This window comes from Narcine bancroftii, chromosome 3 (assembly GCF_036971445.1).
Source record: "Narcine bancroftii isolate sNarBan1 chromosome 3, sNarBan1.hap1, whole genome shotgun sequence".
Lineage (NCBI taxonomy): Eukaryota > Metazoa > Chordata > Chondrichthyes > Torpediniformes > Narcinidae > Narcine > Narcine bancroftii.
Window position 1 is genome coordinate 104,237,949 of NC_091471.1, and position 21,689 is coordinate 104,259,637.

At 43.9% G+C, this 21,689-nt stretch overlaps 1 protein-coding gene across 9 annotated transcripts in view; it reads left to right on the forward strand.

The window, feature by feature from the left end:
• Positions 1 to 18,593, forward strand: part of LOC138757434 (tyrosine-protein kinase Tec-like) — a 159,489-nt gene extending 140,896 nt beyond the window's left edge. For all 9 annotated transcript variants that reach the window (XM_069924700.1, XM_069924703.1, XM_069924704.1 and 6 more), the window contains 4 exons: positions 575 to 639; positions 14,015 to 14,133; positions 15,276 to 15,433; positions 17,422 to 18,593. In XM_069924700.1, the coding sequence (XP_069780801.1) occupies positions 575 to 639; positions 14,015 to 14,133; positions 15,276 to 15,433; positions 17,422 to 17,493 (414 nt within the window). In that variant the 3' untranslated portion in view covers positions 17,494 to 18,593. The remainder of the gene's footprint in view (positions 1 to 574; positions 640 to 14,014; positions 14,134 to 15,275; positions 15,434 to 17,421) is intronic.
• Positions 18,594 to 21,689: the final 3,096 nt, after the last annotated feature.

A 21,689-nucleotide genomic window follows, 5' to 3' on the forward strand; every position in this document is an offset into this window, starting at 1 on the left:
TATATTTACTTTCATAATATTGTAGATAGAATTGGTAGAAAAGGAGGAAATGTGACCAAGTATAGTCTTCTGGTGATGGCTGTAGTAATGAGTAATGGGTAGTTTCTGTAATCAATAACAAGAATTTATTCATGGAAATCTTGAAAATAAGAGTTTGCAGGTATAGTTCAAGACAAGTAGATTAGATTTTCACTGGTCATCGACTTAAGGAATTTTGTACATAATCTATATTAAATTGTGTACAATTCTTAATTTTTTTCTGATAAGAAATATTGTATTTCCATGAATTTCAGTTAATTTGTCTGGTGACAGCAGTCAACAGTCAAAATTCTAGTAAATTTGTTCAGATGTATCAGTTAAATTCAATGAATTAAAAAAATGAATTAAGCATGAATGTGATTACAAGTTCATGGGACCTAGACTATATGAAAATCTGTTGGTTGTGACTGAAAATTATTTAATAATTTTGGGATAGGCTTTATCTCATTTAATTGCATGATTGCTATTTGTTCATATCTATAACCATGAAAACCATACTCAAAATTCATCTTGAAAACATTACTTTTTTTCTTAGGCTGCCAGAAACTGTTTGGTGAGTGAATCACATGTGGTGAAAGTGTCTGATTTTGGAATGACCAGGTAAGATCAAGACTTTGCATCAAGACCATTTTTAGTTAATAGTTAGGATAAATCAATTTCAACAAATCCATTGAAAGTCCTTCAATTCCTTGAAAAATAATGTAAAAGGGACGGTATGGTTAGCATAGCATAGCGATCAGGACCGGGGTTTGAATCCCATGTTGTTTGTAAGAAGTTTGTACATGTTCCTGTGCCTGCATGGGTTTCCTCCGGGTGCTCCAATTTCCTCAAAATATACTGGGGGTTGTAGGTCAATTGGGTGTAATTGGGCAGGATGGGATCTTGAGCTGAAAGGGCCTGTTATTGTGCTGTATAACTAAATTTTAAATAATCAAAATAAATGTATCCCATAAATTTATGAAAGTATCTTTAATATGACATAATTTTCCTTGCTGTATTTTGTCATAATATTGCAAAATCTGTACATCCCACATTTATAAAGAACAAACTATATTAATGCCAATATTTCATTGTTCCATATTATATGAAATGAATAATTCTTGGACTTTTAATGCTTTATCTTTTACTTAAATGAAGTAATATCTAAAGAAATATTTAGTTCAAAATAAAAAATCCTCAAAAATTAAAAAGCCCATTAAAAAAAAACTCAAAGTTCCTTTTTAAAGTCTCAAACTATCTTTGATGTCTAGGCTTCAAGTAGACACTTTTAATAATTCATTTGTGTGTTCAGTCCTAAATGCATTTTGAGTGTGTAAAATTTACTTGATCGGAAAAATTACTCGCGTTTCTAGCGAGTACCCAAGAGCTCAATTTTATTTCTGACTCTCTTACAGCATTTCTGAGCTGTTATCACCTGCTATTTTTTCTTCATTTATTTATATCATTTATCTTATTTGCTCCAAGGCATCTGACATGGTGCAAGGCCCTATGATACCCTGCCAATTTAACTCATGAAACCACAATGGTGATATCAAAACACAGGTAACCAATAGACTGCAAACAGTGCCCAAGAAGTCAAAGTGTCTCAAGTTTTTTGGTCTGCTTCTTTAGTTATTTATTGCCTTATTCCTCCAAACTACCCATCAAGCTCATGGAAAATATCAGCTGCTAATGAATGTAAGGCTATTTTCTTGAGGGAATTTTGGAGTCAGAAATCACTATAAACTATTGAACTATACTGTTGTGCGTACTTTGCATATTTTTAAATAGAAACTACTAATGAAAGGTCCTATTCAGCAATCCATGTAGGCTTGCTCAAAATTAAAGATATTCCCTCAGCAATTGATTTTTTTTAATGTCATGTCAATTGTAAATTTAAATAAATAAGTGTAGAATAAAATAAAAACAGGATCAAAGTTATGATTTTTAGACGTACATTTTTGATTAAACTTTGCCTCCTTTTTAAATTTAAATTTATTAAAATTTTTAATTTAGACATGCAGTACAGTAACAGGTCCTTTTGGCCCACGAGCCGGTGCTGCCCAATTATACCCAAATAATCTACCACCCCCGGTACATTTTGAATGGTGGAAGGAAGCTGGAGCCCCCGGGGAAACCCTCTTCAGACACAGGGAGAACGTACAAACCACTTACAGACAGTGCAGGATTTATTGTAGATTCCTGTGGCCTCTACTTTTCACGAGTTTTTGTGTAACTGTCAAGTGTGCACATTTAAAATAGAAACTGCCGACATAAAATCATACTTGACAATTGTGCCATAGTATTTTTCTCAAAGTGAAATTAATTTAACCTTTTCCATCAGCAATTGAAATTGATCATGTCAGTTGTTAGCAACGTGTAACAAAGTGAAATATTACACATTTCAGGTGGTCATGTATCATCATGTCATTTATTTTCTATAGTGGCTTCTAATCATTAAAAATTTACTCCAATTCTAAGCATGAACATGATTATTCGTGGCCCTGATTACAGAAATTGTGATCTGAATTTGAAATTTACTTTCTCAGTATGGATAATAGACAATTGCCCACAAAACATCAACATTCTACAATGTGAAGTGCTAAAGGAATGTTTATCTTTAGTCTTTATTGATTTCATCTTAGATTTTCAGAAACATTTCAAACTTGGTTACTCAAAAAATTAGGGCTTAAATCATGGAGGATAGCTTCAAACCATAACCTTGTTGATAACCAAACTATTGAAACATTTTGCAAATGTGCTGAAAGCTTATTTCTACAAGTTAACAAGTATGTAGCAAGGAGGCAGAAATGTTAGGATTTGAATTAATATATAAAAGGGGAAATTAATTTTTTTTGGTGCATTGATACATTCAGTTGGCATCATTATTGATATTTCAGTAATAAGTGCAAATTATTAAGTCTGGAGAACAGAAAAGTGCCCTTCTGAGTGAGTCCCATATCCCTGAAACTGTTCAAATCTCTTGTACGTAATAATTGTAACCATTCTCCCATTTTCTCTAGCAGCTTGTTCCATAAACCCACAACCCACATGAGAAGCTTGTCACTAAGGACCAATTTAAATCTTTTCCCTCTAACCCTCTGGTTTTAGGCTCCCCAACTGTGGAAAGAAATTGTGACCATTCATCTTATCCATGCCCCGTTATGGTTTTATAAATCTCTATGTGGTCACTCTTCAGCCCTGCTTGCTTTCAAGAAAACAGGCCCAGCCTCTTTGCATTTGTATCCTACTAATTCGCTCGGTCAGTGTCCCACGATAGGAATAGCGTTTTTTCTGTTCACACTTGACCACTCTTAACTGGGACACTGCGGATGTTCACATTTGCAAGGAGTCATCCCTGACTTTGCCTCGGTATTCACTAGAGAAAAAAAAATTGAACCAGTTGAAGTAAAGAAAAATAGTGGGGAGGTTATGAAGCATATAAGGATAACCAAGGAGGTAGTGATGGCTGTGTTGAAAAAGATAAAGGTGGATAAATCTCCAGGACCGGACAAAATATTCCCAAGGACACTCAGGGAGGCTTGTGGACAGATAGTGGGGCCATTAACAGAGATATTTAGGATGTCACTGGTCATGGGGGTAGTGCCAAAGGATTGGGGGTGGCGCACTGTTTAAGAAAGGGTCCAAATGTAAACCTGGGAATTATAGGCCCGTGAGTCTGACGTCTGTGGTGCGTAAGTTGATGGAAAGTGTTCTGAGGGATGGTATTTACAAATATTTTGAGGTACAGGAATTGATAGGGAGTAATCAGCATGGTTTTTGTCAGGGGTAGATCATGCTTGACAAACCTGATTGAGTTTTTCGAGGGGGTTACAAAAAAGGTTGATGAAGGGAAAGCTGTGGATGTTGTCTATTTAGACTTTAGTAAAGCTTTTGACAAAGTTCCCCACTATGGGAACTATGGGAAAAAAGGTGGAGGCATTAGGTATATATGAGGAGGTGGTGAAATGGATTCAGCAATGGTTGGATGAGAGGTGTTAGAGAGTAGTGGTAGAAAATTGTTTGTCCAATTGGAGGACGGTGACTAGTGGAGTTCCTCAGGGATTGGTCCTGGGTCCACTATTGTTTGTTATATATATTAATGATCTGGAAGTAGGGGTGGAGAATTGGATAAGCAAGTTTGCGGATGATACAAAGATTGGTGGTGTTGTGGACAGTGAGGAAGATTACCGTAGATTAAAAGGTGATTTAGGAAGGCTGGAGGTGTGGGCTGAGAAATGGCTGATGGAATTTAATACAGATAAGTGTGAGGTGTTACATTTTGGAAAGGCAAATCTAAATAGGTCATAGGCATTAAATGGTAGGCTATTGAGATGTGCAGAGCAACAAAGGAATTTAGGAGTGATGGTAAATAGTACCCTCAAGGCTGATACTCAGGTAGATGGTGTGGTGAAGAAGGCATTTGGAATGTTGGCCTTCATAAATCGGAGTATTGAATTCAAGAGTAGGGAGGTTATGATGAAATTGTACAAGGCATTGGTGAGGCCAAATTTGGAGTACTGTGTACAGTTTTGGTCACCAAATTATAGGAAAGATATAAACAAAATAGAGAGAGTACAGAGAAAGTTCACGAGAATGTTGACAGGATTTCAGGGTCTGAGTTACAGGGAAAGGTTGTGCAGACTGGGGCTTTTTTCTCTGGAGCGTAGAAGATTGAGAGGGGATTTGATTTTAAAAGGGACAGACAGAGTAAATGTGGATAGGCTTTTTCAATTAAGAAAGGGGGAGGTTCAAACTAGAGGACATGGTTTAAGATTGAAGGGGGAAAATTATAAGGGGAACATGAGGGGAAATTTCTTTACGCAGAGGGTGGTGGGGATGTGGAATGAGCTTCCGGCAGACGTGGTCGAGGTGGGATCATTGGTTACATTTAAGGAAAGACTGGATCGTTACATGGATAGGAGGGGACTGGAGGGGTATGGACCGGGTGCTGGTCAGTGGGACTAGGAGGGTGGGGATTTGCTACGGCATGGACTAGTAGGGCCGAACTGGCCTGTTCTGTGCTGTAAGTGGTTATATGATTATATGGTAACATTGAAGGATAGACTGGATAGTTACATGGAGAGGAGAGGACTGGAGGGTGCTGGTCAGTGGGACTAGGAGGGTGGGAATTTGTTACGGCATGGACTAGTAGGTCTGAACTGGCCTGTTCTGAGCTGTAAGTGGTTATATGGTTTTCTACCTTCTACCGGTGACGTCATGACATATTGAGCGATGGTCGACCTGGCCTAAATCCTGATCACAATCTATTATGATCTTGTATTTGAGCAAAACTAATCATGCCTAATTATAACATAATTAATTCTTATGTACAGCTCTGCATGAGCCCTTCAGCCTCTGTTGTTGATGTGCCGACTATATCAACCTTTATAAGGGACCGTGGGAAAGTGCTAGCAATAAATGGCAATAGCAGACAATTTTTAAACAGTGTGGGAAAGTTGGTTGCTCTATTGTGCACAATTTATACAAGATGGGAAAGTTGGTAGTGCTATCACGCACAATATATATAAAAACTATGGGAAAAGCAATGGTAGACCCTCCCACCCAGAATGCCATGTGGCAGAGAAAAAGCTGCATGGACAGGGAACTCATGGAGGGGTTTCTTATGGTCGCAATAGTACTACCAACTTTCCCTCGCTGTTTAAAAATTATCCGCTATTGCTATTTATTCTCTCTCTCTCTCTCTCTCTCTCTCTCTCTCTCTCCCTCCCGCTGCAACTTTCCCATGGCAAAGTTTATACCTTTTAATCTTTTTTTCCTTTATGTTCCTGCACTCACGCAAAAACTTGGATCATTTCTATCCCAGAATGCAATTGCTCATTCTACATGTGCCTGATTGCAACGCTGGCATCTGCAGACGCTGAGAATCGTGCTAGTGGTCGATGCAGTCTATCCCCGGCAAGAAATTATGTCATCTCTCGCCAGCATTGAGAAGATTTTCTTTTCACACTAGACCCTTTTTAGGCCGTTTAGCTGTTAATTCCTGGGACCATTTGCGAGTGTGAAAGGGGCTAGTCTCTCCCCAGAACTCAAATATACCAGACCTGTCACCATTCTTGTGAAACCTTTTTGCACCTCCTTTAGCTTAATAACATCCATCCTACAGTATGGCGGTGAGAACTTAACAGAATATTCTAGATGTGGTCTTATTAACATCATATACAGGTCTAACGTGATGCACTCTTTATGCTCTTCCCACTTCCCTTCCTTTTTGGTCCTCTTTCCCATCCCTACTGGTTTCTTCTGATTTCCCCCCCATCCCCAATTCAGTTCCAGCTAGTCTTTCTTTATACCACCACTGTCATCTCATCAAATTCCAGCACAGACAGTCTTTACCCACTCTACCTTGTAATACTTGTCTTCCTCGACCTAACCCCTTTGTTTTTATTGCCTCTCTTATAGCCCATCAAGTTCCAGCACAGACAGTCTTTACCCACTCCACCTTGTAATACTTGTCTTCCTCGACCTAACCCCTTTGTTTTTATTGCCTCTCTTATAGCCCTTTTCACATTGGCTAACCTGTAAATTGGCCGTTCAATGAACCGGTTAAAGAAGGCGTTTTTGCTATTGACACTAGATCACTATTAACCGGTTCTCTGCATCTTTTCACACTCACCACCAGGCATCTCTGGGGAGAGGGGCACTTATCCTCTACCAGTGATGTCTGAGTGATGCATTCACTAATTATGATCTTGTATTTAAACAAAATTAATCATGCCTATTATAACATAATTAAGTATTATGTACACTACAGTATGAGCCCTTGTTGTTGTGCCAACCTATATAAACTTTTATAAATTTATAAAAGATGATAGGAAAGTGGTATAAAACACATAGCCACACAATTTATAAAGACTGTGGGAAAGTCGGGGATGAAATACACACATTGAGCGATGGCAGACCTGCAATCCCAGAATTCCATGTGGCAGAGAAACCCCTCAGTGAGTGCTTTGTGCAAAATTCTGGGAGGGCAGGTTGGCCATCATTTGATACATGTATTTCATCCCCAACTTTCCCATAAATATAAATTGTGCAGCTATGTGTTTTATTGCCGCTACCACATCCCTCAGTCCTTTATAAATTGTTTTATGGTTAATTATGGTATTGTGGCAGCGCACTCTCTCATGGCAAATCAGCCCCGTCTGTAACGCCATGTGGTGGGGCAGCCATGGGAAGATGGCACTGTGAGAGTTTTCTCCCAGCCTCAAGTCTCCTGCCCAGCGCGCGCCTGGGGCAGCGATTATGATGTCACAATGCATGAGGTGATTGAGCTCATGCTGCCCTTAAAAGGGCCTGCACTGAATTTGAATAAAACAGTCATTAACGGCTTTCAATGTGGTGGATGAGTCTTTCTTGGCTGGGTCCAGCACTACATTGGTTACCCCATTGAGCCCAGACACCTCTCTGGTCTCAAGTACGTGGATCCGGAAGAGATCAACACCGTTGCCATCAAACTGCCCCCCTTCTGGACCCATCACCCGCGTACGTGGTTTGGGCAGGTGGAGGCACAGTTTCAACTGAGGAACATTTCAGCAGATGCCACGATGTTCTACCACGTTGTGAGCGTGCTGGATGAAGAAATGGCAGCCAGGGTGGACGATCTAATACACAACCCACCAGCCAAGGGTAAATATCCTGCCCTCAAGAACCTGCTCCTTGGCACTTTCGGGCTCTCCCCTCAGCAGCGTGCCTCCAGGATCCTGCATCACGACGGGCTTGGGGACCGCACACTTTTGGCCCTAATGGACGAGATGCTGGTGCTGACGGAGGATCACAAACCTTTTTTTCTATTCCGTCAGATCTTTCTCAAGCAGATTCCCAGGGACTTCACGGATCCACACTGAGTTGCAGCCCGAGCAGACACTCTCTGGCGCACCAAGAGGGAGAATGAAGCAGCCCTCAGTCAGGTTGTGTGACCAAGAGCCAGCCAGCCACAACACTTGCCCCAAGCACAAGCCGGAGGAGCCCCATTCCATCTTGTGCTTTTACCATCAGTATTGGGGAGTGCAAGCTTGTAAGTGCCAACAACCGTGTGACCATTGATGGCTGCGACGGCTGGCCACGTGGACAGCCTCTTTCATGTTACCGACAAGTCCACCAGCCGATGTTTCCTGGTAGACACAGGATCAGAGCTGGGCGTCCTGCCCCCCACTGCCCTCGAGACACACCCGATCTCATAGTCGCACCCTGCGGGTAGCCAACGCTTCCACCATCAAGACCTTAGGTACCCGCAGGGCGCAGATATAGATCGGCAAAGAGAAATTCTGCTGGAAGTTCATGTTAGCCTCAGTGGGTACTGCGTTGTTAAGGGCCGATTTCCTGAGGGCACACGGACTGTTGGTCAACATCAAGGGCAAGATGCTGGTCAACCCTCGCACTTTCCATTTGGAGCACCTTGATGCCACGAACGCCTGCAGGCCCGAGATCGCCACTTCCAGGGATGAGTTCTCGAACAGACTGCATGAGTTCCCCGCCATCCTTCAACCACGATTCAGCGCCACCTTACCCCAGCACGGGATATACCACCATATCTCCATGTAGGGCCCCCAGCTGCACGCCAAGCCCAGACGATTTCCACCCAAGAAGCTGCAGCTAGCAAAGGAGTAGTTTTCCCGGCTGCATGAGTTTGGGATCGTCCATCGTTCGGACAGCACCTGGACATCCCCTCTCCACGTGGTCCTCAAATCCTCCGGGGGCTGGAGACCCTGCACCAATTACTGGCGTTTGAACAACGCGACCACACTGGACAGGTACCCAGTTTCACACATTCAAGACTTTTTGGCTAATCTCCATGGCATGCAAGTCTTCTCCAAAGTCAATCTGGTGTAGGGGTATCATCAGATCCCAGTCCACCCCAAGGACATTGGCAAAACGGTGATCCCCTTTGGCCTCTTCAAATTCCTGCGTATGCCTTTCGGCCTCAAGAACACAGCCCACACTTTCCAGCGCTTCATGGATGCAGTGGGTAGGGACTTGGACCTTGTGTTTATTTACCTGGATGATATCCTCATCTCCAGCCGCAACCGCGAAGAGCACAAGGCCCACCTCCGTACCCTGTTTGCCCAACTGGTGGAGTTTGGCCTCATGGTCAACGTGGCCAAGTGCCAGTTCGGCAAGCAGACGCTGCAGGTCCTGGGCACGCCATCTCGGCAACAGGTGCTGCCCCAGCGCTAGAGAAGGTCGCAGCCGTCCAGTGGTTCCCCAAGCCAACCACCCTCAAGGGCCTGCAGGAGTTTGTGGGGATGGTGAATTTTTATCATCGGTTCATCTCTGGAGCTGCCCACACCATGTAACTGCTGTTCGTGTTGAACGCCACTAAGGAGAAAGTCCTGACCTGGTCGGAGGTGGCAGAGACCACTTTTGCTGCAACAAAGGAGGCCCTCGCCAACACAACTCTACTGGTGCACCCACGCCCAGAGGCACACAGCACTTTTGGTGGATGCCTCAGCCATGGCGGTAGGGGGCATTCTCGAGCAATGGTTCAACGGAAAGTGGCACCCACTGGCCTTCTTTAGAAAACAACTGCGCCCACCAGAGCTCAAGTACAGCGCTTTCGTCCGGGAGCTCCTGGCGATGTACCTGGCTATCCAGCACTTTCGATACTTTCTGGAGGGCAGGCCCTTCATGGTGTTCACGAACCACAAGCCTCTCACACAGGCACTTGCGATGGCCAAAGACCCATGGTCGGCTCACCAGCAATGCCACCTCTCCTACATGTTGGAGTTCACCACCAACATCCGGCACAGGGCAGGCAAAGACAACGGCGTGGGGGATGCGCTCTCTCGTCCAGCGATCAATGTTCTCACCCCCGGCCTTGACTACACATAGTTGGCACAGGCTCAGAATTTGGACACAGAGACTCAGGCTCTCCGGACCACTATCTTATCTCTGGCCTCGAGCTCCAAGACATTTAGTTGCCCAACAGCCTGGACACGCTGCTCTGCGACATCTCCACTGGCTCGCCACATCTGGTAGTCCCACTGCAGTGAAGGTTGAGGGTTTTCAGCTTAGTCCACGACCTAGCCCACCCCTCCTTGATGACTTTGGTGCGAATGGTGGCAGAACAGTTTGTGTGGCACGGTCTCAAAAAGGAGGTGGTCGAGATGGCGAGGAACTGCACCAGGTGCCAGGCCTCCAAGGTGCACTGGCATACGCAGGCCCCAATCCAGCAATTCGACCCGGCGTTGCGGAGATTTCAGCACATCCACGTTGATGTCATTGGTCCCCTGCCAGTGTCCAGAGAAGTGCATTCACATCAAATAGGCTTCTGCAGAGATGTGCGCCAGGAATTTAGTCAGTCATTGGATCGCTAGGTTTGGAGTCTCAGCGCATATCAGCTGTGACAGGGGTGCCCAGTTCACCTCCGCATTCTGGGCTCAGCTGGCAAACCTCCTGGGGGCTAAACTCCAGCACACCACAGCCTACCACTTGCAAGCAAACGGTTTAGTGGAGAGGTTTCAATATCATATGAAATCTACCCTCATGGCTAGCCTCACCGGCCCAGGATGGGCAGACGGACTGCCCTGAGTCCTCCTCGGCATCAGAACAGCACCTAAGGAGGACCTACAGGCGTCTTCTACAGAACTGGTCTACGGCGCGCCGCTCTCGCTGCCTGGTGAGTTCTTTGGCCTGGAGCCCAACATCACATCTGAGCATGTGAACCTTTTGCCAGATCTCAGTAAGAAAATATCCTCGCTAGCCCCCCCCACCTCCCTCGCATTATGGCATCCGGCCGACACATCGTCCCAAAGAGCTGGACTCAGCGGAATTCGTATTTGTTCGGCGTGGCACACATACGGCACCTTTACAACGCCAGTATGAAGGTCCATACAAGGTCCTCCAGCAGTCCGGCAGGACTTTCACTTTGAACATAGGGTAAAGATGAACTTTTCACCATGGACTGTTTGAAGGCGGCGCACTTAGACCTTCACATCTGGTGCAGATGGCCATGCCCAAACGCCAGGGTCGCCCGCCCAAGCAGCAGGATGTGTAGCCGATTCTGGGGGGAGGGGTGATTGTGTGGCAGCACACTCATGGCGAACCGGCCCCGTGTGTAACGCCACGTAGTGGGACAGCCATGGGAAGATGGCGCTGTCATTGTTTTCTCCCTGCCTCAAGTCTCCTGCCCAGCACGCGCCTGGGGCAACGATTATGATGTCACAATGCACGAAGTGACTGAGCTCATGCTGCCCTTAAAGGGGCACACGCTAAATTTGAATAAAAACAGTCATTAACGGCTTTCAATGTGGTGGCTGAGTCTTTCTTGGCTGTGTCCAGCATGACAGTATAATGATTAATTTTGTTTAAATACAAGATCATAAATGTTGTGATACACCACTGACCTACTGCAGGGGGAAACCTCTGTACCTGCAGAAGAGCATGGGGACAAGACAACACCTAGTCGGCTGTCAATCACCCTCCGGGATATAAGCATGAGCCGGCCCTTCGAAGACTCTCTCAAAGTTTACAGCAGCTCTCCTCTCCTCTGTGGAAGTTTATGTCAAATAAAGCCTGTTGTACAGACTTTAGGTTTTGTGTGTTTGCTTCTGTCCGATAGCGCGCCACAATAATACACCGATCAGGATTTAGTAAATTGAATACAAAGTTTATACCTTTTTAATCTTCTGTTTCCTTCAGATTCCTGCACTCATACAACAATGTCATCAACATTTCAATATTTTGTCCCTGGATAGTCTATTTCTCACACTGGGCTAATAGGCACACAGTCATCTGATGACCTCGGGGATGATACAATATACCTAGGCAGTCCATCCCCAGCGTGATTTGATGCTTGTGTGCCAATTAAGGTGCTTTAACCTGTAGTATGGCCATCAATTACTAGGACAAGGTAGTGTGAAAGGGGCTTATATCTCTTTCCCTTATTCTGGCATCTGCCAATCTTCTACACATAGTTGGCACAGGCTCAGGAGGGGCAAAAGGTTTGAGAGAGCCGTGGTTTTCAAAGAATATTGGAAACTTGGTTCGAAGAAAAAGGGAGGCGTACATTAGATATAAGAAGCATGGAGTTAAGGAGATGTTTGAAAGATATATTGAATGTAAGAGGAATCTTAAGAGAGGAATTAGGAAAGCTAAAAGAAGGTACGAGAAAACTATGGCAAGCAGGGTGAAAACTAATCCAAAAGAGTTCTACAAATATGTTAATGGTAAGAGGAAAGCTTGAGACAAAATTGGTCCCTTAGAAAATCAGAGTGGAAAACTGTGTGTGGAGTCTAGAGAAATGGGGGAGATATTGAACAGTTTCTTTTCTTCGGTATTCACTAAGGAGAAGGATATTGGGAGATGTGGGATAAAAAAAGCAAATTGGGTAAATATGGGGAATATAGAGATTACAAAAGGTGTAGTTTTAAGGGTTTTGAAGAATATAAAGGTGGATAAGTCTCCGGGACCAGACGGGATCTTCCCCAGGACATTGAGAGAAGTGAAGGAGGAAATAGCAGAGGCTCTGGCGGTAATTTTCCAAATGTCATTAGATATGGGGATAGTGCCGGAGGATTGGCGCATTGCGCATGTGGTTCCGTTATTTAAAAAGGGTTCAAGGAGGAAGCCTGGCAACTATCGGCCTGTAAGTTTGACGTCTGTGGTAGGTAAATTAATGGAGAAAATTCTTAGAGATAGTACTTATAAACATCTGGATAGACAGGGTCTGATCAGGAGCACTCAACATGGATTTGTGGGAGGAAGGTCATGTTTGACCAATCTGATTGAATTTTTGGTTCGGTGCGGACTAGAAGGGCCTAATGGCATGTTTCCGTGCTGTAATTGTTATGACTCTGTCCATCATGTTTTGCTTCTCTCTGGTTCACTAATCTGTATGGGCTCCTTTCCAGCTCCTTGCATCTTGTCCTCTTTATACTGGCTTCTCTCACTGCATTTCCAGTCGATGAAGGGTTCCAACCCAAACCATGGACTATCCATTTTTCTCACTAATGCTGCTCAATGTGCTAATATTCTTCACACAGATTGTGCTTAGCCTCAGATTCCAGCATCTGCTGAACCTTTTGGCAGATCTCAGTAAGAAATTATCCTCGCTAGCCCCTCCACCTCTCTCGCATTATGGCATCCGGCTGACACATCGTCCCAAAGAGCTGGACTCAGTGGAATTCATATTCGACGTGGCACACGTATGGCACCTTTACAACGCCAGTATAAAGGTCCATACAAGGTCCTCCAGTGGTCCGGCAGGACTTTCACTTTGGACATGGGGTAAAGATGAACTTTTCACCATGGACCGTTTGAAGGTGGTGCACTCAGACCTTCATGTCCGGTGCAGATGGCCATGCCCAAATGCCAGGACCACTGGAGGACCTTGTATGGACCTTCAGACTGGCGTTGTAAAGGTGCCATACGTGTGCCACGTCAAATATGAATTCCGCTGAGTCCAGCTCTTTGGGACGATGTGTCAGCCGGATGCCATAATGCGGCTGGACGCGTAGCCGGTTCTGGAGGGGGGGGTGGGTTGTGTGTCTCGTGTCCTATCTCTTGTTGTCAATGTTCCATCTGATGAAGGCAAGCACACAATACACCTTTTTCACCACTTTGCCTATCTGCAACATTTCTTTCATGGAACTATATACTTGTACTCTGGTCTCTGTTCTGCAACACCCTTCAGAGCTCTGTCATTTGCTGTGTAAGTCTTGTCCTAGATTAACTTCCCAAAATGTATTATTTTGCCATTGTCAAAGTTAAATTTCATTTGTCGTTCCTTTGTCCCTTTTCCCAGTTGAGCTGGATCCAGTTGTTACCTTGTACAACCTTCTTCACTGTTCAAAATACCATAAATTTTGGTGTCATCCTCAAATTTATTAATCATGCCACTTACATTTGCATCCAAATTATTAATGTATAAGACAAATGGAAGGGGATCCAGCACTGCGGTGCACATCGTTGTGAATCAAATAGCTTCCAGTTGTTATGATATCAACAATGTAACTTTATTCATTTGCATCATCTTTAGATATGTCTTGGATGATCAGTACACTAGTTCTTCAGGTGCCAAGTTTCCTGTGAAATGGTCACCTCCTGAGGTGCTACATTACTCTAAGTTCAGCAGTAAATCGGATGTATGGTCATTTGGTAAGATAATTTACTATAAATAGATATTATTTAAGCACGTTCCTCATTCAGTTTCATTGGCATCTCTTTAGCAATTAAAAGCCATTTTTATTGTAATCGTGATCATGTGCATAAAGTTTTCAGAAAATTAACTTCTGCATGCTGTTAGAAGCTTTGTGGACAGCAGAGTGACCCATAGAATTTCTTGCACATTTTTTATGAAAGACACAAATGTATCGATGAGTAAGGAGAGATGGAAGATCAGCTGGAATTGTAATCGATGATGTAGTAGGCTTAAAGGGATGAAGAGCTTCCCTTTCTGCTTTATATGATTAGTTAACCCAAGGTCATGTAGTATCTCAGACATGGAACCAAGTCTCAGTGGAATGATGACCTGGGTCTTATTTCTTCCCTTTGTACCTCTAATTAAATCTTATGTAATCAAATTTACTTGAAGTGTTAAGTAAAATGAAACATTTGCAGCCATGTTCCTCTTGATACCACCATTTTGGTAGCCAATCTCCAGCCAATTCAATTCAAAACAATTTAAAACATCTATTTCTATTTGACCATACTTAACAGCAAAGGCAATAACTCCTAACCTTATTTTGTACACGTAACCACTCATTCAATACTCCATGCAACATTCATGGACTTCTTATGAATACAGTTGCCTTTCAGTGTGTGAAAGTTGTCCTTTTATAAAAGTAGGAGAATTATAGATGGTTGACATATTGTACTATTTCTGGTATTTGATGTCAATAACAAGTCATTCAATTCAATTGATATGTTTTACAGTTGAGATAAATGTATTGCCCATCTACTATACTTTTTACCGTGGACCGTGGGAGGAGCAACATTAACCATGAGCTCACCACCAGCTGGCAACTTTGCACTGTTGAGAGTTGTAGGACATGAGATTTGTATTTGGTCGATACACATCTAATTTTTTGTTTGCTTCACTGAATATCGTCATGTATCTACTTCGCATTTCATTTCGGAGGATCACAATACATTTTTCTAGGCATTCTGGGAAACTGCTGTCAAAAGAAGAGTTCAGAATAATTCCGTTTGCCTTACTTATACCTATATAGGGTGGCTAATTTGATAAGAGGTTCATCTGTTCTTGGGAAATTCAAAAGACTTTTTATTTTAATTTTCAGGTGTTTTGATGTGGGAAGTTTATAATGATGGAAAAATGCCATTTGAAACTAAAACAAATGCAGAGGTGGTTGAATTCATTTCATGTGGTTATCGATTATATCGACCAAAGCGAGCATCAAAGGTTGTTTATGAGATCATGAATCATTGTTGGCATGAGGTTGGTGGTGCAAGTTTTATTTACTTTTCCAAATAACTATGTTTATCTAATTTTGGAAATTAGTCAATAAATTACCCAGGTTTTTTATCCACTGGTGCTAGTAGTGGATTATGCTTTGCCCATGTTAGGAAATTGCAGCAAAACATGAACTTGCTTTTGTAGAGTATCCTTGATGTAGTGACATATTCAAGATGCTTCATGGGAATATTATTCATAACATTGATTTTGCTTGATCTTCTAACTTCCTTCAGCAGATTGTGTTTAGTTTTGTCTAATTTCTATAGAGGGTGTGCAGCGCAGATTTACAAGGTTAGTTCCAGGGATGGCGAGGTTGACATATGCTGAAAGGCTAGAAAAACTGGACTTGTATCCGATGGAGTTTAGAAGGATGAGGGGGGGACATGATTGAGGTATACAAAATTATCAGGGGGATAGACAAGGTGAAGTCAGATTACTTGTTCCCAATGATGGGGGAGACAAGGACGAGTGGGCATAGTTTAAGAATACAGGGTAGGCCCTTTAGGATGGAGATGAGAAAACATTTTTTTACCCAGAGAAGTGTGAATCTGTGGAATGCTCTGCTGCAGAGGGTGGTAGAGGCAGATTCGCTGATTATGTTCAAAAGAGAGTTAGATAAGACTCTAGTGGGCAAAGCATAATGGGGATAAAGCTGGAAAGGGGTACTGATGGTAGTGATCAGCCATGATCTGTAAAATGGCGGTGCTGGCTCGAAGGGCCTACTCCAACTCCTATTGTCTATTGTCTATTGTCTAAAATTTCAATGCGGTTTACACTCAATTGGCCCTTTAGTTTGTAACAACAGTGGCTGTTTTTTAAAACATCTTTAATGAAGAAATATGCTCTGTAATGTTTCATAGAAGTGTAATCGGACAAATTATGACACTGATTCACATGAGGGAGCATAAGTAAGGACAACTGTTAGCTTGGATGATGATAGGTTTTAAGTTTAGTCTTAAAGGATAAGAATTATTAGCTTAGGGAGAAAAGTCATCTGCATAGTCCTGGAATACTGAAGATGGAGCAACCAGGAATAGCAAGGGAACGCAGGTTATCGTTAGCCACGTGTGATTAATGACTTCAGAAGCAATGATAAAGTCACCGCGGAAGGGTTGTATGTGATGTCATGTATGTACTCTGACTATGAATCTAAGAGTTGAGGATAGATTCATTCTTTTGGCTCTCGACCCCTGCACAACTTTTCTTTTAAGGCCATCTTTGAAGGTGACACAATGAAAAGATAGGGCACTATTGAACATTCCCTAATTTGAATAAAGGTGGGAAGAGACATGGGAGGAGAATAGTGATCACATCGTGGTTGAATAGGCCTGGGAGCATGAGTCAGCTGGAAAACTTAAATAAAACCAATTAGTTTTCTATTGTTAAAAGCTAGTGTTAATAATGTTGAGCATGAAATCATTGAAATGTCATTAAAACTCAACCAAACCTATGATCTTAAGGGTAGGAAGTGTATCATGCTTAGCCACTTGGCCTCCATGTAAATTCAGTTCCATCAATGTGATTGATTTTTAGCTGCCCTATGAAATGTAACCTATTCAATAGGTTATTCATGATGGACATTAACGATGCCAATGGACTCTACACCCACAAGCAAATGCGTGCTTAAAAAAGAATCCGAGAACGTAAATTGTGATGTTTGTTCAGTGTTGAGGTAAAATCAAATGAGATTCAATGGTGATGTTAGAAGAAAAATGGGTATAATTTTGAAGATTTCAAGGATTTAAAGGAAGATCAAAAGTAAGGCTTTATTTAATTTGAGAGTACATATAAAAAATAATGCTGATAGTGTTTCTCGTACGATTGGTGTTAATAATACATCCAATCGTACAAAAGCTAATAAATAGTAGATTTCTAGAACTATGGAGAAATTTTTTTTCTAAAGTTGATTTGTGCTAAATCTAATTTCAATAAAAATGCTAATATCCATTGTATTATTTATATATTTTCAGAAAGCTGAGGGAAGACCACGTTTTTCAGACTTATTACTGGCCATTAATCAAACAATGGAACCTGATTATTAAAGAGACTTTCAATTGGTTACAGAACATTTGGAATTAAGGCGTAATTTGTTAAGGATTATGACAAGTTATTGTCTGGTCAAAAATTCAGTCTTCTGAAAGCTCTGTACAGAACTGGAATATGGCGATCAAAACCAAGAAACCACCTGTTGATATACATGGTCATTGGGGAAATGAAATGTATTAAACATCAGGATACATATTTAACATCAATCCCTTGCATTGAAAGTGATCCTGAATTGTCAATTTTTGTATTTTCTTTTTCATTGCCAATTCTAACTTTTAATCATTTATTACTATTCTTGACACTAAGTTGAATTAAATCATCAATAATGTTTAAATGAGCAAATTTCAGTAATTTAAATTCTTTATTGCTTCTGCCTGATTTGGATATTCTATGAACGCAATAACAAAATTCTATCACAATATGCCATAGAATCCTGTTGAATTACTGAGAACCTTGTATTTGAGTCTCAGGGATCATATTTGATTGCACTAATTACCAATTGGAAGAGCATCCCATAATCAAAATTGGATAGATTTATTAAACTTGTAGCACTCAAACATCTTACTATAGACATTTTAAAAATTGCTGGACACAATTCTGTCAACAATTGTTAAAATATGGTTAAATTTAGAATTTTTTTTTTTTTTTGCATTAAAGTATTTTTGATAAAGTTGAAATAAAAATAATTATTGGAAAAAATTAAGTTCATATTATCTTTCAGTAGGAGTGATTTAACTGTGAACATTAGTAGAAATGTTTATCAATCTCTTAGTATGTGGAAATGACTCAAATTTCAAATCTGGAAACTCTTTCAAATTTAGAAGTGTCAAATTTCCTCAACTCCTTAAGTAAATTGTTTTGCCTAATTGGTTGCAGTAGGCTTGTCGATGAGAAAATGGGATGACTGAAAGTATATTGGGTGTCAGACCTGAGTATATCAGACAAATTTCCAGTGGGATACACTCTCATTTTTGTGAATCAGAACCTGGACATTGTCATTTTGGTTAGTTTCCCCCATTCCCATGTGAGGGCCCATATTAAAGTGTGAGGGGCTTGTGTGAAATTTGTAATAACATTAAAAACAAAATTTGCAATAGTTGATAGTTAAAATTATTGAAGGAAGTTAAGGCAGAAAAGATGATATTTTAACACAGTATATAGGGACAGGATTTGCATTCCTTAAGGCTGTGTTGAAATAGCCATTGAAGCATTTAGTTCAGGTTTGTACTGAGGAGTTCCCGTGGCCCCAGTTTTCCAAGTACCACTAGACACAGGAAAATAACTGTGGTGGTACACCACTGGCCACCTCAGGGGGCAACCTCTGTACCTGCAGGAAGGTAAGGGGACAGGACAACACCTGGCCAGTTGTCAATCAGTCGGCCTGAAGGGATCAAGCCTCACCCGGTCAGGTGTCAATCACCCTCCAGGATATAAGCCTGCGTCGGCCTCCTGAAGCTCATTCAGATTTACTGCAGCCACAGCCAGCCTGGCTCTGTGGAAGTCTTTGTGGATTAAAGCCTGTTGTACAGTCTTTACCTTGTGTGTGTCTGATTCTGGCTAACAGTGCACCACAATTTAATCCACAAAATTTTCCCACTGCTGCAATGGGAAAAACTCCTGTGCACAGGGAGCCTCGAAGTCGACCCAAGCAACCCAGAAGCCCAGACATGCTTCGAGATCTGGCAGCACACGGTCGAGGCAATCATCGAGGCACACAAAGGCAGCATCCTGGACTCAGATCGGTAGAAGTTGGTCCTACTCCAGTGAAAACTGGGTCCCCACACCTTCCAGGCAACCAAAGGCTGCTCCACATACAAGAGCACAATGGACACTCTCGAGAACTTGTACAAGCCCCACATGAATGCGGTCTGTGCAAGGTACCTCCTCAACACCCAAGCCTAGCAATCTGGGAGACAGCTGAGTCTTTCCTGGGACACTTGCGAGAGTTGGCCTGACCGTGTCTGGCTGAACCCGGGGTAGGTGTAGAGGAGGTCGAGAGGCTGATCCAGGATGCCTTCGTCTGAAGGCTACGCTCGAGGGCCATCCGGCAGAAGCTGCTGGAAGACAATATCTACGCCCTGACCAAGACTGTGGAAGAGGTCCAAACCCTGGAAGTAGCAGCCCTGCACATCGAAGCCTTCGATTCCAGGTTCTCCCAGGCTCCCTCGTGGACCTCTCACTCTGCAGCTGCAGCCCCAGACCAAGCTGGGGAGGTGAATGTTGCTGCGGCAGGCACCCGGCGCCCCTGTGGGTCCTGGTGTGGGTCAGATCGACGATTGCTCCAAAACTGCCCAGCTAGTAACCAATATTGTTCCCGATGCGGCAAGAAAGGCCACTTTTCAAAGGTGTGCATCTCAAAACCCGCTGGCAGCTCAGCCGCCCTCTCAGCGGCCCTCTATGACATCCCCCGCAGACCCCCCCATGTGCACGTGCTGGGTGGCACCATTGTCCCCGCGACGACTTCCGCCTTCCCTGACTTCAACGGTGCAACATCTGGCCCTGCCAACGATTCACGCTGTGACATCACTTCCAGCTGATGGAACGACGTCACTGCCGCCAGCCATGATGACATCACTTCCCCCGGCGCAACAGATATGACTGTGGAAGGAGGCCAGGCAACGGCCGACACGGAGGACCCACAACGATGTTGAGAACGATGTGTTCAACACGGGTGACGACTAGGCCGCCTTGCCGACGCTCCCCACATCTATGGGTGCCATCGGCTGCTGCACGCCACATGATGTCGACGTAGTCAACACGGGTGATGACCAGGCCACCCTAGCGACGTTTCCCACACCTCCGGATGCCATTGGCTACCGTACGCTACACCCAACGACTGATGTCCCCAGATCTCCGGAAGCCAGAAATTGCTGCACACAGCCGGAGAGTGACAACTCTGACTCCGAGATGGTCCTGGCCGCCACCATGCTGACCAGGGACATCCCTCACGCCCTTGGGCGCTCAATGATGGACATGCAAGATAACGGGCAGGTAACAAAGTGCCTGTTCGACAGTGGGAGCACCAAGAGCTTCATTCACCCGAGCTTAGTCCACTCCCTGAGATTAAAAGTCTACCCCACCACCTGCTCGATTGCCCTCGCCGCCAAGGATAAGACTGTTGGTACCCTCGGGCGCTGCTCGGCCGATATAACTGTGGGAGGGGAGACTTACACAGGGTTCAGGCTCCTGGTCATGCCCAAACTCTGCGCCCCACTCCTCCTGGGCCTAGATTTCCAGTGCCACCTGCAGAGTGACACTGCAGAGTGTCAGGGGGCCCCAACCTCCACTCACATTACACAGCACGCCAACCTACCAGCTCCGGGCAACTTGCGGCCTCTGCACACTGTGCATCACCCCACTGGTGCTCTTCCCACATCTTGCGCTAGGCTGCAAGCTGATCGCCACCAGAAGTAGGTGCTATTGCACCGCAGACAGAGACTTCATCAAGGCGGAGGTGTGGTAACTCCTGGTGGAAGGCATCTTAGAGCCCAGTAACAGCCCCTGGAGAGCCCAAGTCCTGGTGGTCAAAGGGGGAAGTAAGCCGAGGATGGTTGTGGATTATAGCCAGATCATTAATCGGTACACCCAGCTGGATGCCTACCCGATGTCGAGGATTGCCGACATGGTCAACGAGATAGCCCACTACCAGGTTTTCTCCACGATTGACCTGAAGTTGGCGTATCACCAAAACTCATCTACCCGAAGGACAAGCCCTACACCGCCTTTGAGGTGGACAGGTGCCTGTACCTGTTCCGCCGAGTTCCCTTTGGGGTCCCAAACGGGGTCTCCGTTTTCCAGCGGGAGATGCATTGCATGGTACAAGCTGAAGCCGACATTCCCATACCTGAATAACATCACTATCTGTGGCCGTGACCAGCAGGACCACGATGCTAACCTGGAAAAATTCCTCCAGACGGCCGGGGAGCTGAACCTCACAACGAGGAAAAGTGTATGTTTAGCACCACCCGCCTCGCTATCCTGGGGTACATTGTGGCCCATGGAGTCATCGGCCCAGATCCAGAAAGGATGCGCCCATTAATGGAGTTACCCCTCGCCCCCCACGCTAAAGGCCCTACTTGCAGTGGGTCCCTCGCTTCTCGGACAAGGTCCATCCACTGGCCCAAGCTACAACTTTTCCCCTCCCACCTGAGGCGCAGGCAGCCTTCACCCGCATCAGACAAGACATCACGGA